A 17,083-nucleotide genomic window follows, 5' to 3' on the forward strand; every position below is an offset into this window, starting at 1 on the left:
CTGACGTGCCCCTGCTTGGATTTCACAGAAACAGATCCACTTGTTGTCAGTCTTGTGGTTCAGCCTGTCATCGTAAGTGATGTTTGTGTTTGTGTAAGTAACAGCAGGAGTACTCCCTCTGGGCTATCAACTAATACATAAGGCACCGAAAACTGCACCATAATATATTTTTATCTTTTAGTCCTTTCTCATGGTTTATTAATGCCTTCTTCTATGCATATTAGTTAGATGAGCCTACCCTCTTAATGCTAATTTTATTTCAAGTGCAACATTGTTCTAGAATATTTCTTAGACAAAATAAGGGGGGGGGGGGGACAAAGACAAATGCAGACCGCAAATCACAATCTGCTACAGACAAAGCACTGTTTATAATCCCTTCTTTTGAACATCCCCATATATTTCTGAAACAGCTGTCCAATAATTTGCAAAAATTGCAACATTTCACTTTGCTTTTATTAATTCTGTAGCATTCCATTAAATTAGCTAATTTTCTAGGTAGAGAATTTATTCCTTTGTCTTCAGCAAATTTACTTAAACTCATACACATACACAAATGCAAATGTCTGTATCTTTGAAATAGTAATAGGAAAAGAATAGGCTTGCCTTCTGCACTTCAGTGACATCATTTATTTATATTCAAAATGTTTAAAAAGGAATGCCCTTATCCCAGATGTTTAAAATGCAGAAGACACAACTTTGTTAAACCAGGACTATGTTTTTGAAAGAGACAAGCAACATGCATATTGTTTATTCGCTGGTGGGTTTCTTCTATACTGCTTCAAAATATTTGTTCTCATATAGCTAATACCTTTATGTATACTGCCTAGAATAAGGAGAACCCCAGGAAAAAAAAATGTACTAAAATGGCCAAGTCAGCAGATCTTATCATGCTTTCCCCCGTGCATTTTCATTTACACTTTTTCCTTCTCGGCAATATTTCATTCTTTAGCTGTTTGCTTCTGTCAGAAGTTCAAAGACAGCCCAATTTCATAAAAGGGAGATAGTATTGATTGATCCAGCATATTGTTTCCACCACCCCCTTTTGACCAGTTCTTGATGCACATTCCCAATTTTGAAAAGCATTTCATGAATCAGTGTGCAGTTTTAAAAAAAATCTATAGAATGAGCTCATTACCATGCTAGTCGCTGAATATTTTCCACTGGTTGCGTTTGCAATGCAAAGCTGATTTCACTAACCTCTTATCTCTGCAAAAAGGAAAAAAGTTAATCTATAAATAAAATATACAATGTATAGCTCAGTCGGTAGAACATGAGACTGTTAATCTCAGAGTTGTAGGTTTGAGCCCCATATTAGGCAAAATCTTCCTGCATTTGCAGTGGGTTTGGACTAGATGACACTTGTTATCCCTTCCAACTCTTTCTAAACTTGTGAGAGGCCCAAGAGACTTATTGGGATGTGGATTCATAGATTGCATCCCATAGCCAACTGCACCCCCAGGTTGATAGCATTGGCCAGTATGAGCAGCTCCCTCCATTTGCTGTCTTAAGACACTCTTTCTCCCTGATCTCTCATAGGCAGACTGGGCTCCTCCACTGTCAAAAGTAGAGTGTTTCCTGTCTGTGTTCTGATAAATTCCTTGTAAGCAATAACGTCATAGCTTGTTTTAATTCAGTTCTATGTGATCCCACCCTTTGTCTTTCTGCTTTGCTTCCCCAAAATACTAGTTTATCCCCCCCACTCACTAAAAACAATGAAAAAGAGAACAAAATAATACGATGCAAAATTCTGCAACTGTGAAGGATTTTTCTCCCTCTGTAGTTTGTTAGGGTTTTTTTAATGTCATAACAAAATCAACTATAGCTTGGTGATTCCACATCCATTTATCCTCTGATCTCCTCTGTTTTAATGTACATTGAAGTCCCACAGAGAGGGGATGGGGCGGGGTGCGATCCTATCTAGCATAGGAAATTATATTATAAATACAGGTGAGCCAGAGTAATATATGTTGCCCCAGAGTATTAGCACCGTTTAAAAAACAACAACCTGAAAATTAAAAAGTGCCTCACAGAGAGATGCAAAACAGTTAAACCTCTAAGAGAAAGATGTCATGAAAGGAGGAGAATGAAGTTGAACAGCTGTAAACTCTGCATGGCAATAGCTTGAAGGCATTCTGAATGCAGAGGACAGATGCTGACAGGCTGACTCTGGGATTATTACGGGGAGAACATTTGCATGCTCAAAAGTGGAAGCCCTGGTTACTCAACAGGAGTACTGCAAACAAATATGTCCATTTGAGCAACCACAAACAAGGACAGTTTTTTAAATATATAATTCATATCTTGCACTGATAGTGTCCAGATCAAGGTAGCACTCTATTCTGCCTTGGTCAGAATCCTACCTGGGGGTTCTGGGCACCACAGTTTAAGAAGGATGTTGGCAAGCTGGAATGTGTGCAGAGGAGGGTGACCAAGATTATCAAAGGTTCTGGAAACTAAGATTTGTAAGGAATGGTTGAGGGAGATAATTATGCTTAGCCTGGAGAAGAGAAGACCAAGGGGTGATGTGATATTTTCAAATACCTGAAGGCATGTCCCATGGAAGATGGAGTAAGCTTGTTCTTTGCTGCTCCATAGGGCAGGACCTGAACAAATACTATAATAATAATAATTTATTATTTATACCCCGCCCATCTGGCTGAGTTTCCCCAGCCCACTCTGGGCGGCTCCCAATCAAGTATTAAAAACAATACAGCATTAAATCTTAAAAACTTCCCTGAACAGGGCTGCCTTCAGATGTCTTTTAAAGAAAGGATAGCTACTTATTTCCTTCACATCTGAAGGGAGGGTGTTCCACAGGGTGGGCGCGGGTACCGAGAAGGCCCTCTGTCTGGTTCCCTGTAACCTTACTTCTCGCAATGAGGGAACCGCCAAAAGGCCCTTGGCGCTGGATCTCAGTGTCCGGGCTGAATGATGTGGGTGGAGAAGCTCCTTCAGGTATACAGGTCCGAGGCCGTTTAGGGCTTTAAAGGTCAGCACCAACACTTTGAATTGTGCTCGGAAACGTACTGGGAGCCAATGCAGATCTCTTAGAACCAGTGTTATGTGGTCCCAGCAGCCACTCCCAGTCACCAGTCTAGCTGCCGCATTCTGGATTAATTGCAGTTTCCGGGTCACCTTCCAATGTGCTTAAATTACAAGAAAGAATATTCCCACATTAGGATAGAATTTGTGATGGTAACAGCTGTTCTACAGTGGAATGGACTGCTTCAGAAAGTGGTGGACTCTCTCTCATTGGAGGTCTTTAAGCAGAATTTGGATGACCATCTGTCAGAGATGATTTAGCTGTGATTCCTGAGGTGCAAGGGGTTGGACTACATGACTCTTGGGGTCCCTTCCAACTCTACAATTCTGTGATGATTCTATTAACACATAGCACCACTGAAACTGCTTTGCTTTGGAAATATTGCAATGGCATGGTTGAATTTTACAAAACAATTCTGCAATTTTTCAAAAATAAAAAACCCACCAAATTTGTGGACTGATACATGGTGTGTGGGCTGATATATGGTGACCATTTTCAGATATGGTGGCATTTAGTGCATGCACAGCTATATATACTATGTGCATAGTATAAAACGCATCACACAGGAACTGATATAACAGCCCCAAATTTACACCATTTGTGGACATACATGTAGTGATCATTTTCAGCTATGTCTGCTATGCCATGCTGAAACAGAAGCATCATTTTAACCAATTGTGCATGCAGACATGTGTGCAATACCACATGCTTCCATGTCTGAAAATTATCACTATATATTAGTCGGTAACTGGGGTAAATTTGAAGATTCTCTTGAAAATGACATGATTGATCAAGTGTGCCATTGCACTACTGCCTCTCAGAGGCACTGAGGAAGAAAGGCAGGCTGGAGCAGTCACTCTGGAACTTGCAGCAGTTCTGAGGTTAAAAAAAGGGGGGCAGGAAGATCCCAAGATCACCTTCACTTCAAAAGCAGCTCTGAAGTTTGGGAGGACAGTGCCTGTTTCTTCTTGTGGTATCAGGGCCATTACTCAGTTTAAAAAACCCAGTTGGGCCTGAGATTCAGGAGTTCTGAAGAGTGATGGATTAGTGTCTCAGAATCGGTCACCCTATCCATCACCACTAGTGTGCTTTCTGTTAGTGCCAAGAAGTCATCCAGACAGTTCTGGGCATTGAGACTTTCTCCCGCTATGACTGTCACCTTAATGTTAACACTGGAGCTGATAAGATCTGGACCCACCTAGTGCCTAAATGACAGACCAGCCTGGAATCCCAATTGCACTTCTCTGATCTCCATGAATGGGATGGATACCAGTGTTGGGAGCGAGCCCAGTCCCTCCACAGGCTTGCACACTCCACCTTTTATCTCCTTCTTGGCACAGTTGCAAGAAGGCGGCAGAAGCTTTTGCTTCTGATGTTGATTGATTAGAGTTTAGCATTGCATCCAAAACCTAAACAGTGGTTAATCGTAGCTATGATTTGTTGATGCAAGTCAGATTCATAAATGATGGTATGAAATTGGTTTGTTCCAACAAACCATAGTTAAGATTAACCACCCTTTGCTGAGTTTAGGTGACACAGCAAGCTTCAGATAATCTCAAACAGAAGCAAAAGCTTATTAACTCCTCCTCCTCCTCCGCCTGGATGATGGGGACCCAGAGAGTGCAAGGCCCAGGAGGCACCAGACTCATTACCAACATGATAGACTATGGCACCTGTAGTCCTCCATATATTGTTGGACCCCAACATCTATCACTTCTAGCAAGCCAATGCAGGTAATGGCCTGGGCTGATGGGATTTGGCATCTAGCAGCATCTTGAGGTCCTTAGGCTCCCCATCCCTGAACCTTGGCTTTTCATGACACTTGAAAGCAGCCAATGTGGATCTGTGACATATAGTTCTTAATACAGTAATGGGTAAAATGGCCTAGGATGTCAAGCAAAATTGCCGATCAGAAACTATTTGCATAAGGGATAATGGGTATAAAGCAAGGAGTAATTATTTATGTCTCCTTTGCATTTAAAACAAGAAATTACAACTGCTATGAATCACTTTGCACTGAATCTAGCAAGTTAGTTGAACTCTTATAAAAATGCTTTATTGACTTGTTCCAAACTCAATTAAGTGTTTATGAACTCAGTCTATTCTGCTACTTGCTGCAAATTTAATTATTTTTGTGGAATGTGTCTGCTCATTTTTCCATGCAATACATATATGTGCACACCAATACTGTAAAATAAATAGCTACAGAGCTAAAAAGCTTAATTTTTGGAGACTTTAAATTGAAATTAGGTTAACTTGGCTCTTTTCTAATTCCCTTGATACACTATGTCTTACACATAAAAAAACCACTGTAGAATTTACATTACACTATCTGTTTGTAACAGTACCTGTCATGGCTGCCAAGGGTTATGTCTATGACCATCATAGCAATCTAATTAAATATAGGCGTATCAGACAACTGGACATGATTCAAGGCAAGCTCAACATTAAATTACAAAATTTAGATGGGCCACTTAATCAGTAGACTCAGCAACTAGCTCTAGCTATCACCCCAACTCATAAGCTTGATGGCTTGGTTAGACATACTGTGTAACAGATGTCCAACGTACATCCATGAGCCTTAATCATAAATATGATGCTTTCATTTGGCATGGGATATAGGAAAAGTTTCTCAGTTGCCAGTAACCTGCTTGCTCATAGCAGGGGGTTGGGGAGTACTTTTAAAATGCATGAGCTGTCTTTTGTAGCCTGTTACAGGAAGACTTGGAAACCACCATTAATTTTGCTTTAAATAATCCATCAAGATGGTCCTTTGTTCTGATAATCTGAGTTTCAAGTGAGACCACATGACAAAGAATTACCAAGACCTGATGAGGTTCTTTTCATATTGCGTCTCCTCTCTATTGGTTCGGTTCAGTTCTAAACCACAAATTGAGTAAACGGCAAAAACAACAACCCAGTGCCGACAATCTTCTTTGAAATAAGATAAAACGTGTTTACTACCTGATCGTTTAGTATTGCACACTTCTGATAATCAGTTTTACTTTCTTCTTTTTAAAAAAAAATCCTTAAGTGCTACTTTTGCAACAGACTAGTGATTGTATTTGTTCCACCGCTAGTCCATGAGTGAATTAGTAAAGATGAAAAATGGATTTCAGAGACAATTTCAGCCTTGAAAAGATACCATTTGCAAGTATGGATAGGTTAGCTTGCTGATAGTTTTCTCCTAAATACTGAATAGATATAGGTTAGATGGGAAGATATGTAATACAGTGTGGTGGTTATTGTGCAATTTGGAGAGAATGTGAACATAATTAAGACGTGCATATTATCTAAAATATCATAGTGTCATTTTAATTCCTTCCTAAGAAAACAACTTGAAGGGTGCAAGGAATGTGAGCAAGGAAAGTATGAAATTCAGGTTACTTTACTAAAGTTTTATACCAATTGAATTTGAATCATTAATAAAGAAGAAGAAGAAGCCCCAGGGAAAAAAAATGGGACACATAAGATAAGCAAAACCGTTTTATTAATAGAGAAAGCTATAATCTAAAATTAGTACAAAGCAAACATTTTAGAGATTATGCTATTCTATGTGATATGAAAAGCAACCAAATATGCTTTATGAATGACTGGAAGGAAGGTAGGATATTTGCTATGGATAACTGGCTCACAGACATAAGACCTAGAAAACATTTAAACTGTAGTTAAATAATCAAGCACTATGAAAAGATAATGGAACTATTCACAAAAGAGTTGCTTGGAAAACATACAAAAGCCTAGTGAGAGATAGAGAGACAGAATTAATGGCCAGAAAACTACAGGCACTTAGGTCTTTAAAAAGGAAATGATTAGGTAGAGAATAGTGCTTAAAACAGGAATTTTGAAGAAGATAATTGCTGGTATTATCAGCCTGCAAGTACGCCTTGTATTTTTTTAATACATATATAATTTATGTTAGTCAGGAAAGGATCATTCACTGATCGAATATGCCATTGTAGAGTTTGTGAGTGCAAATTTAGGATTCCTTTTCCCGTCTCCTGGAGCGATCTTTTCCCCTCTCCACAAATCGAAGGAAGTAGGCACCTGATTTTCACCTAGGGTTAATAAAAGCTAAAAGTAAACTGTTAAAATTCTACCTATGCTGAGCCCGAGAAGGAGCTGTGAGCCAGCGCGGTTTAGGACCCAGAAGGCCCCGCCAGGCGGCAGTTGTGTAGATCACTGGGAGACTCTAAAAGGGTCCAGTTTTAATTCTCTCTCTAATCTCTGCAACAGCCGCGCTTCCCACAACAGCTCAAGGTTGGGCTGATCCCGACTGTGGCTTTGGATTTTTTATCCCCGCTCCCAATCCCCGGCGGAAACCGCATTAACTGGCTCCTTCGCAATGGAAACCCTCGAGGAAAAAGTGGCTTCAGTCGCTCGAGCCTGAGATCGCGGTATCTAAAGGAGAGGGGCACGAAAATGAAGACGCTGATGGTAAGTCAGTTTCGCAGGAACTAAAAATGGTCCCAGATTACGCGCCCCCCCCCCCCCAGCCTCCGGTCCTTAGGAACTGTGAAGCGAAACCACCAGACCTGGCTGGGAGTTGTCGGGAGAGACAGACGAGAAAGACCCCAGGCTTCCTTTGGGTCGGGTGATTTCAGCCTCTGTGCGGCTTGCCCTATTTATTTATGGGCATTTTTGCTCCGTGGGCAATTTTGCAAGGGGGTCTTGGGCTGAAACCTTGTCAAGGAAGAGAAGCAAAGGAACTTCCCGCCTGCCTTATTTTTAAATAGCAAATAGGTTCACATGCCATTATGATGGCTGTTGGTGTTCAGCTGAACCGACTTGCCTTGCAAAGAGGGATCGCGGGCGCTTAGGGCAATAATCACGGGCAGGCATTGCTCTCTCCCCCACCTAAAAAACTGCAAAACGTGGGAGCAGTGGGAATGGCAGCGAAAGGGTAAGCCGGAAAAGTGAGAGGAGGATAAGAGACAGGGGCTTAGGAAGGCAGAAAGCAGACTGTGTGTGTGGAGGGGGGGGGTCAAATTCAGGAGGAAGCTGCACTTTTCAAGAGGCTTTGGAACTTACAGGGGCTGGAAATAGACGGTTCCACCCCTCCCCACCCCGGCTTCTTTCGCCACCCCAGAGATTAAAATGGTAGCGCTGGGTGGCACCCGCCCGCCCGCACCAACCTGCAGGGATCTCTCCATGGAGAGGAGACCCAACCCCTTCCAGAAGAAGTTAGAACTTGCAAAGGCTACCAAGACGCAGAGCTGCATTCTCCTCACACCCACCCGCATCCCCGCCATAAAAAAGGACGGGAAACTTGCAAAAAAAAGGGGCTGCCTCACATGAGTTAGGCTGGCGCGGGTGTGGAGAGAAAGAGAGAGAGACGCCGAGCTTTTATTGACAACAATCAGAACTCCTCCAACAGTGGCGGGTTGCAAAGGCGAGGCGGGAAGCGGCGAGGCGCGCGCGGGGCGGGGGCTGGTGAGGCGGGAAGGAGAGCGGCGGGGAAGCGGGAGACCTGGGGGGGGGGGCGGCGACTGAGCCGCGAGGGACCCCGGCGACGGTGCTGCCGCCTGAGCCGCCCGCGCGCAACGCCTCCTGGCCGCCGCCGCCGCCGTTTCCCGCTCCGCCATCTCCACCACGTCCGGCCTCGGGCTCCGCAGCGCTCCGCTCTCCGCCTGCCTGGTGGGGAGCGCGCTCTCCCCTGCGCACGGCGGGTTCTCTCAGCGTGTCTCCTTGTCCCCCTTTTCAGCGCCATGGGCTGGCTGTGTCTTTAGCGCTCACCACCATGTGCACTAGCTTGTTGCTCATGTATGGTAGCATCGGTGGCGGAGGCGGAGGCGCTGGTAGTGGCGGCGGCGGCGGAGGAGGAGGCAGTAGCGGCGACGGAAGCCCGAAAGAGCAAAGTCAACCGCAGCAGCAGCAGCAGGTGGCGGTGACGGCGAGCCAGAAGCCGGAGAGCCCTCAGCAACTGGGCGGCAGCGGGCAGAAGCGCCTCCCCGACCGCCCCTTGGAAGGCTACATCGGGGTCCTGGACCACAAGGTGAGCGCAGGCGGAGAGGTGCGGGGGGAGGGGGAGGAGGCGAAGGGCGGACAAGGGCGCCGAAGAGGGAGCTCCTCTGGGGCCCTTGGCTTGGGCCGACTGATGAAAGTTCTCCGGGAAAAAGGTGTGTGTAATAGACATTTCTGTTCCATGAACTATGGGGAAATAGCATGGGAGTTAAGGTAAGGGAAAGGGACCCCTGACCATTAGGTCCAGTCTTGGCCGACTCTGGGGTTGCAGCACTCATCTTGCTTTATTGGCTGAGGGAGCCGGCATACAGCTTCCGGGTCATGTGCCCAGCATGACTAAGCCGCTTCTGGCAAACCAGAGCAGCGCACGGAAATGCTGTTTACCTTCCTGCCAGAGCGGTACCTATTTATCTACTTTCACTTTGACGTTCTTTCGAACTGCTAGGTTGGCAGGAGCAGGGACCGAGCAAGGGGAGCTCACGCTGGGGGGGGGGGATTCGAACTGCCAACCTTCGACCTTCTGATCGGCAAGTCCTAGCCTCTGTGGTTTAACCCACAGCACTACCCGCATCCAGGAGTTAAGGAGCCACGCTCTTCTCAGAGGCAGTGAGAGTGGAGTGCCCCACGGACATACAGCCCTGTGGGATGTTTTTAGGGATCACGTTGCCATTCAAAAGGCTGCCCTTTATTCCAGGGGCAATCAATCCAAATTATTCTTTGGATCGCTTTCTGTGGGGAAAAAACAAAAAGCAGCAAATACATGTTGTTAACAATAATAATGAATTCACATAGAATCCTATAGAAGGGACCATAAGGGTCATCGAGTCCCACCTTCTGCAATGCAGGGATCTTTTGCCCAACGTGGGGCTCGAACTTATGGCTCTTGAGATGAAGAGGCTTGTGCTGTTCCAGCTGAGCCTGTTTTATTTTATTTTATTAATATTGCCTGATGGGATATCTCAGAGCAAACGCCACATACTGTCTATTGCTCGTTAAGAGAGAAACGTTTTTTTAAAAAATATATACTTAACATATTTTGAAGAACGAATGGAAAATGTATAAATTAATCAATGTAAAACTCAGTAAAGGATAATAACAGAAAGAGAGAGAGAGGAATGTTTCATTTGGTGGCTGTATACAGTGGGTGGTATCCTAACTAAGGCTGCAATCCAAATCCCACAGGAGGCGTTGGATTGCATGAAGATGTTTCCCCTCTTGTTTCTGCTGGCTCAACTAGCTTCCCATGTGTGGGTGAGCAGAAGGCCTATTGGTGTCTCTGCCAGCAGAAAGCCCCTAAGTGGGGCAGGGTAAGGCTGAACTGGCTGGATTCCCAGCTGATTCACAGCCAGTGCCAACCAGCACAGAGCCTAATTTGGGCCCAATCACTGTGCCGTCTTCCACTGTTGCCACCATGAGTGGGTAAATTCAATGGGTCTGTTCCCTGTATGGCTTAGTCAGATACCACCCACTGGTTTCACAGTTGGGAACTGTCTTAAGAGGGAGTTCTGTTACACTGGGAGCTTTTCCAGACAAAAAATTTTTTGGCATGGCCTAAATTATCAGAATCAAACAGATAAACAGGCTTTAATCACTCCCTTTTGCAGAAGTGTTTTTGTGAAAAAGGCACTACCTTCAGAAGGAATTCCTTCCTTTAAAGTAAGCTTCATCTGCCAGTTTGTAGGTCTGCCTGTAGTGGGCAACTTCTGCTTCTTAGCAGATCAAAGTCTCTAACGTTGGTTGTGAAGGCTTTGCAGACCCCACAGAATCAATATTCTCAAGGGCAAAGGAAAGATAGTTGGCTTTAAAAAATAAAAATGGTGCATACAAATTTCAACCTCTCCATTGGGCCTTGGATAAATGATACTGATGATGCAATGCTGTGCATGCTTTGTGTGTACTATACAAACCTATTTGCAGAAGTAAAATTTGGTGTTGTAGATAAGTTCAGAATGACACTCTTGTCAGTAGTAATATTTGCTACCGAGGATACTTTCAAGACTGATAGTCTCTAATTGCGTTCTGAAGCAAAGGTGACAAAAGTATGGTTTTCTTAATGCAGCAAGGAGTGTGGGAAGAGGTCTCAAATTATTGTGGTATAATGGGATTTAAATGTATATCATGTGTGGAAAAACTGGATAAAATATGTGCACAGAAGCACATGCCTCCTAGGACTTCACAGTAAATTCTTAGCCTACGAAAAGCTACTATGGTCACCATGAAGGCTTTGAGCCTGCCTTCTCTATTTCTACCTGCAGGGAGCTGGGTGTTGTCATTGCTTTAGCACATGGGGGCAGTTCAGACAGGTAATCTCCACCTATAGTCTGAAGACATTCCATTCCATACAAGTGCTCTTTCTACACATTTCAGGTGGCTGTTCAGAGTAAATCGACAAGATTTGACTGTGATTTTGGTAGTAAGCATTGTAGTAATTGTTGTTTTTAAAATCATACATCTACTGATAGGAGTTACTTAAAAAGCATGATTAAGTGATACAGGAGATGAAGTATGGATTAATTTGAGATAAAAAAATTAATTACTGCACCTTTCTATTATAAGGCTATGGCCCCTGTGCACAGTTCCCTTGAAGTAAATGCTTTACAAATCGACAATATTTAGGTAAGGGTGCTTCAGGACTGGAGCCCTTCACCACTGCTGAGGCATTGCTTTTCTATAACTAGCTAGGAGTAGAACTGAGACATAGGGCTGGAATTCAACATCATCCTATGTGGGTGTCCCATCCGTCTAAGAGGAGCCCTCATGCAAGATTTGCACAGATGGGACTCATTGGGTGAATCCTGCCCAAAGGTTCCACACACTGCTTAATAGAGTGCTTTATTATCCAGCAATGCCATTCCCAACGGCAACCCAGAAGACTGCTTTCTAATGCCTACTACTCACAAGTAAGTTCTTGTTGTCAGTAAAGCTCAGTTTTCATGCTAATAAAAGGTTTTATTGCACCAGGTTTTTGGGGACTGAGTGACAAATAGCCCCTGGCTTATCACTTGAATGTAGTCCGTCTCAGTTAGTCCCCACGTCGGTTTCTTTTTCCTGTGGTAGAAGAACTCTTTAATTACTGATTTCTTGTCATTTAAATCATTATTTTTTTTTTTTATGGTGCCTTTAATAAAGCATTTAAAAAAAGAAAAGAGAAGAGAAGAGTAGAAGCCGCTACAGGACATTCTGCAATTTACGTTGCAGTCTTAAGCACTCTTACTAGGAAGCTCAATGGGGCTTCCTTCAGAGTATACATAATGAAGTTTATTCTGTTAGAGAGACTATTCAATGAGCAAATCTAAGGCTATTTATTTCAGGAGTCCTCCAGCACGCATCAACAGAAAGCAATAAAGCTGGCTGAAGATGCAAAGAGGAAGCATTCAGTGTAAAAGCACAAAATCCCAGAAAGACTTCAAACACTGTGCCTACCTACTGGACAGGCTTTCTTACATAGGGCATAGAGCTATTTAGTTATCCGGTTGCAAGAATTGTGTTTTACCCATAAGTAGGTCTAGTAACATCATGGAAGCAATGGACTAACAATGACAACATGTGAATGCTCTATGAAAAGTGTATAAACAACAACTGGAAATTCCACAGAAGAGAACAACTTTGGAAATGCCCTCACAGTGTATTTAGGAACAAGGTGTTTAAGGTTGTGTCTGACAGCAGTACTAACAGATACGTAGAAAACTTTGCAGTTTCCATCACAACTTCACCTGGGGAAAAAAATTAACATTGTATTTTCTCTTTCCACGCATCATACATAATTCCTATGGGATCTATTCATGACTATATGTCAAAAGTAAACAGCTTCCTCCCTTCCTTTCATAGTAGGTTCAAACACTATATATAGCCTTGATTTGATGAAAGCAGGGTTGTTCTTTCAAGAAAGAAGTATCAGCGCAATTTTCAGATAGTTTAACAAAAACAAAATGAAGTTGACAGCAGTAACAAATACGGAAGATAATGTTGGTCACTTGCAGATAAATACCATGTACAGAACTTGAATGAAAAGACAGTTCAGTATTACTTTTAATACATGGAAAAATAAATAAAGGGATCTGGTTCAAGTGACTTGCTTTTTCTAGTTATAATGAGATATTTCACTACTGACTTAACATTTGGAAACTGGAAGAAGGTAATTTTTTTCTATAGAAATAGTTGAAGGAAAACCTCCTAGTATTAACTGGTCTGAAGACTTAGAATATGTTGCTTTCAGAGAGCATGATGACTAGCATAATTTAATTGTACCACACACACACACACACACATATATATATATATACACACACACACACACACACGTGCATTCATATGCTATATATATCTATATATATATTTAATGAAGAGTAGTTCTGCAAATAGTTTGAAATCTCCATAGTCTCCAGTTCAGAACATACTTGGCGACATAATTACTTTGTATAATTGAAGCAAGAGAGAAAAGGTTATTGCTGTTGCAGAACAAAAATAATAATAATTCTCTTCCATGGAGAGCTTTTTGTAAGAGATGGAATCTGTTGAGGGTTGCTGCTTCATCTCTTGCGATGCAAGATAAGGCCATGAGGGAATGTATCTGGTACTCAATTTAAGCTTTACATCAGTTACTTCTGCTCATTATGTTGGTGTATGTAGTTTTCAAATACCTTTCTTTAAAAAGCCAGGTATGCTCTGTTATCAAGTAAGCCTACAATCTTTTGTTCACTTTCCTAAGAGTAGCACCCATTGAAAGTACACAGTCAAAGGGCTTGTGCTGAGCATATCGATAGTAATGGAGCATTTGCTGTTCAATATCCACCAACAGGAGCCTTGGGGTGGAATTCAATGTATCATTAAGGGAGGTATGCATGAGCAGACCGTGGTCTGCTAGTGCAACGGAACTTTCTCCCCTCTGTTCCCCCTAAGTTTCCCCTCTCCCCATCCCCTAAAGTTCCAGGAGTTTCCACAGAACTTTGGAATAGGAGATAATCTGGATGGTTAAAGATTACTGTTTTTGCTCTGAAAGGTGAAGTAGTTGGATCAGCTGTATGATCACTTTGTTCTAGAATAGGCTGTCCAAAGGTTTCTGTTCTATATAAGACGATGGAGATAGGCTTTCTTTCATGGCCACTTACCATGAAAGCTTGAAATAACAAGTTTTTACTTTCAAACACATCACAATTTAATCAGAATTAATCTAACATTCTAAAAAGCATTGCATGGAGGGGAACAGGTCAAATAATCAAGTAACCAGTTAGTGGGTAAACTACCTTGTGTTTAGCATTAATAGGTTAACCATGCAATTGTGTGCATGGATATGCAGAAGTAATTGCCCTCCTTCAGTTTCCTGGGACTTACTTTCTAGAAGTGTGCATAGGACTGGTTAAGTATCCAGTTGCTGCATCCGTTTACAGAGGAAATCTGGGGGTTCTTTCATTAATGTAACAGTTCCTCTTCACCAAATAATGCAAGCAAATCATATATTGTTGGGAAACAGCATTGCTTGAAGGAAGAATCACAACAAAGCAGTGATTGGTTTGTGCATGCTCACAAACTCATTTTGGATTCTGCTGTGCGCAGGAAAAAAACAATTGGCTTTCTGTATGGATGAACCAATGCACAGCACTGCTGAGAGCTGGGAACAAATCACTACTAGCCTCTATTGACAACTATGATTCAGGATGTGAATGCGCATCCAAGAGAACAGAGAGGCTACCAGATCTTGGATGAGGAGGATCAGTCACCCTGGTGTGAGGAGGCATGCTGCTAAAAAAGATAAGAATATATATATGTGTGTGTCTACTTCAGATTGATGCTCAGCAGACAAGCCTGAAGGGTCAAATGACATGATAAGCCATTATTTGTACATATAATCCTTGTGGGTAGTTCTGGTTTCCATAAAGGTCATTGATGTTACCATACAGTTACTCTACAACCTTGAAATTGAAGCCAAATATCTAGATGGACAGGTTCATTTGCATATCACATCAAACTAGCCTTTACTAGTCTGATGCCCCCCAGATGTTTTGGCCTATAACTCCCCCCAAGTTTGCACTACAGCTCCCATGCATGAGCTGTAATAAAACATCTGGGCAGTGTCAGGTTGGCAAAGACTACATTAAACCATAGTTAAAATGAACTCAAGTTTAATGTGAACGAGCAGTGTTCAGTTCACAGTTCATTGCAGAGAAATAAACCACGAGTTTGTTTTGTCCCCAGAAGAGCAGGGAAGAGAAATTTGGGAACTCACATTAAACATCATTCAGATGTTGACTGCGCATGTTGTGTGTGTTCTGCTTTTTGTTCCCAGCAGCATTAACTATTTCTCTGAGCTTGAAAAATTGCATCACCGGTTCATTTCATTCTGATGATTCTTGTTTAAAGTTTCAGTGTGCATTAAGTGATAACATTCTATCTGTATCACAAAGCAGTGGAACAAAGATAGAAAATGGTACCTTTTGCTCCATGCCAGATTGCTAGTTTCTTGCAAGCAGCTGTCAGTCTTGACTTGGCACCAGCTCTGTTTGTAATCCCTTGAAGTACTTTATCCCTTATTGCTACTAACTATGTATCAATCAGCTCAACATGTTGTGCATTTAAAATTCCACATCATTATGTATTTACTGTGGGAAAACATAGGAACACCTTATTGAGATACTTTTGCTGTGCTTTTTGGGGGGAGGGGGATAGTCTGACTATAAAGGTGTGAAGCTTTCCTCCGGCAAAAATGCTATTTGAATGTGACCAGAAGGCTGGAATTAGGCATGTTGGACAGTTCCAACAAAAACAGACATGGGAGCAGAAATTGCCAGTGTTCACCTATTCATCCTATGTCCAGAACAGAAATCAGTCAGCGAATATGATCAGTATTCACAGCTGTTGCTTTCACTCTGCAAACAATACGTAATTGATTACATTTCCCCCCATTTCCATTGCATTTCCTTTGTATTGAAATGAATGGGGTGGAATAACACAATGCTAACACGTAATTAATTACATAATTGCACCATAGTGGACAGTGAGACAAATAATATAGTTTTTTGCAGGAAACAAACTGCATTGGAACAGAAACAGTGCTGCATGTTATGCATACAGATCAGAATAGAAAGCAGTGGCGTAGCGTGGGGAGTGCAGGGGGGGCCGGCCGCACCGGGTGCAACATCTGGGGGTTAGGGTTAGGGGGCGCAAATCCACGGGTTAGGGGGCGCAAATTACTTGCCTTGCCCTGGGTGCTGACAACCCACGCTACGCCACTGATAGAAAGTGATGCCTTTCTACATCCCTGGCTGGAATGCCATATTTTTAAGGCCCAGTGATGCGCTTGAGATGGTAAACATAGTAAAGAGATGTGCTGTGGTCAGAAATAGGCTCACTTCTCTCTGATAGAACTGGATGCATTGGTAGCAGTCCATGGAGCAAGCCAGTTTGTGGAATTCAGAGACTCAGAAAGGGAATTCAACACAAGCAAGGTGGCAGGGCGTATAAGTAACAGCAGCAAGATGAAGTAGCAGCCTCAGTTTACTGAGACCTAAGAGCAAGGCTGATCCCTGAGGTTCTACATAATGTAGGGGCTGGTCCCCATTTCTCTTTCTGCTGCTGTGTGGCTAGAATTTAATCTCAAGCACTTGCTGCTAGGGTGGAAAAGTTCTATACTACTGTCCTCCAGCAGCAATAACTTATTTAATCAAAAAGTGCAGTAGTGCTATATATATATGTGAACTTAATCGGCTAGTTACAGCTACTCAGCCTCTGGCCACATCATACATCCCGGGCATAATGCTATCCTACATAAATTCATAATCTTTGATGCGGCTTACTCATCACCCACACCTGCCCACAAGTATGGGAGCATACTAGTCCTTAGAATTGTAAAAAGATCAAAAGGTTTAAATTGCTTCAAAAATTGATAACTCTGCAAATGCATCAAAATTGCCCAAAAAATTATTTTGCATGAGTATTAGCTAGGTCTTCTGTCTCTGTGTAGTACAGATGTCTTTTACTTACTTACACACACACACACACACACACACACTATACCCCCAGTAAGAACTAAAGCATGTTAAGGAGACATAGCTGGCTTTTAATGCGATCAGTCGAAATAGA

General features: G+C 42.6%; 2 protein-coding genes across 5 annotated transcripts in view; both read left to right on the forward strand.

Moving 5' to 3' along the window:
* Positions 1-17,083, forward strand: part of ST6GALNAC3 (ST6 N-acetylgalactosaminide alpha-2,6-sialyltransferase 3) — a 643,023-nt gene that overhangs the window by 329,029 nt on the left and 296,911 nt on the right. The gene's annotated exons all lie outside the window — the stretch shown is intronic.
* ST6GALNAC5 (ST6 N-acetylgalactosaminide alpha-2,6-sialyltransferase 5) overlaps positions 1-17,083 on the forward strand; it is a 155,915-nt gene that overhangs the window by 66,038 nt on the left and 72,794 nt on the right. For all 4 annotated transcript variants that reach the window (XR_014513089.1, XM_083448434.1, XM_083448433.1 and 1 more), the window contains 2 exons: positions 7,280-7,480; positions 8,748-9,038. Coding sequence is in view for 3 of the 4 variants with exons in the window: in XM_083448434.1 (XP_083304560.1) it covers positions 7,280-7,480; positions 8,748-9,038 (492 nt within the window). In the remaining variant the exon portion in view is untranslated. The remainder of the gene's footprint in view (positions 1-7,279; positions 7,481-8,747; positions 9,039-17,083) is intronic.

The sequence above is a fragment of the Podarcis tiliguerta genome, assembly GCF_965153285.1.
Source record: "Podarcis tiliguerta genome assembly, chromosome: 6".
Classification (NCBI taxonomy): Eukaryota; Metazoa; Chordata; class Lepidosauria; order Squamata; family Lacertidae; genus Podarcis; species Podarcis tiliguerta.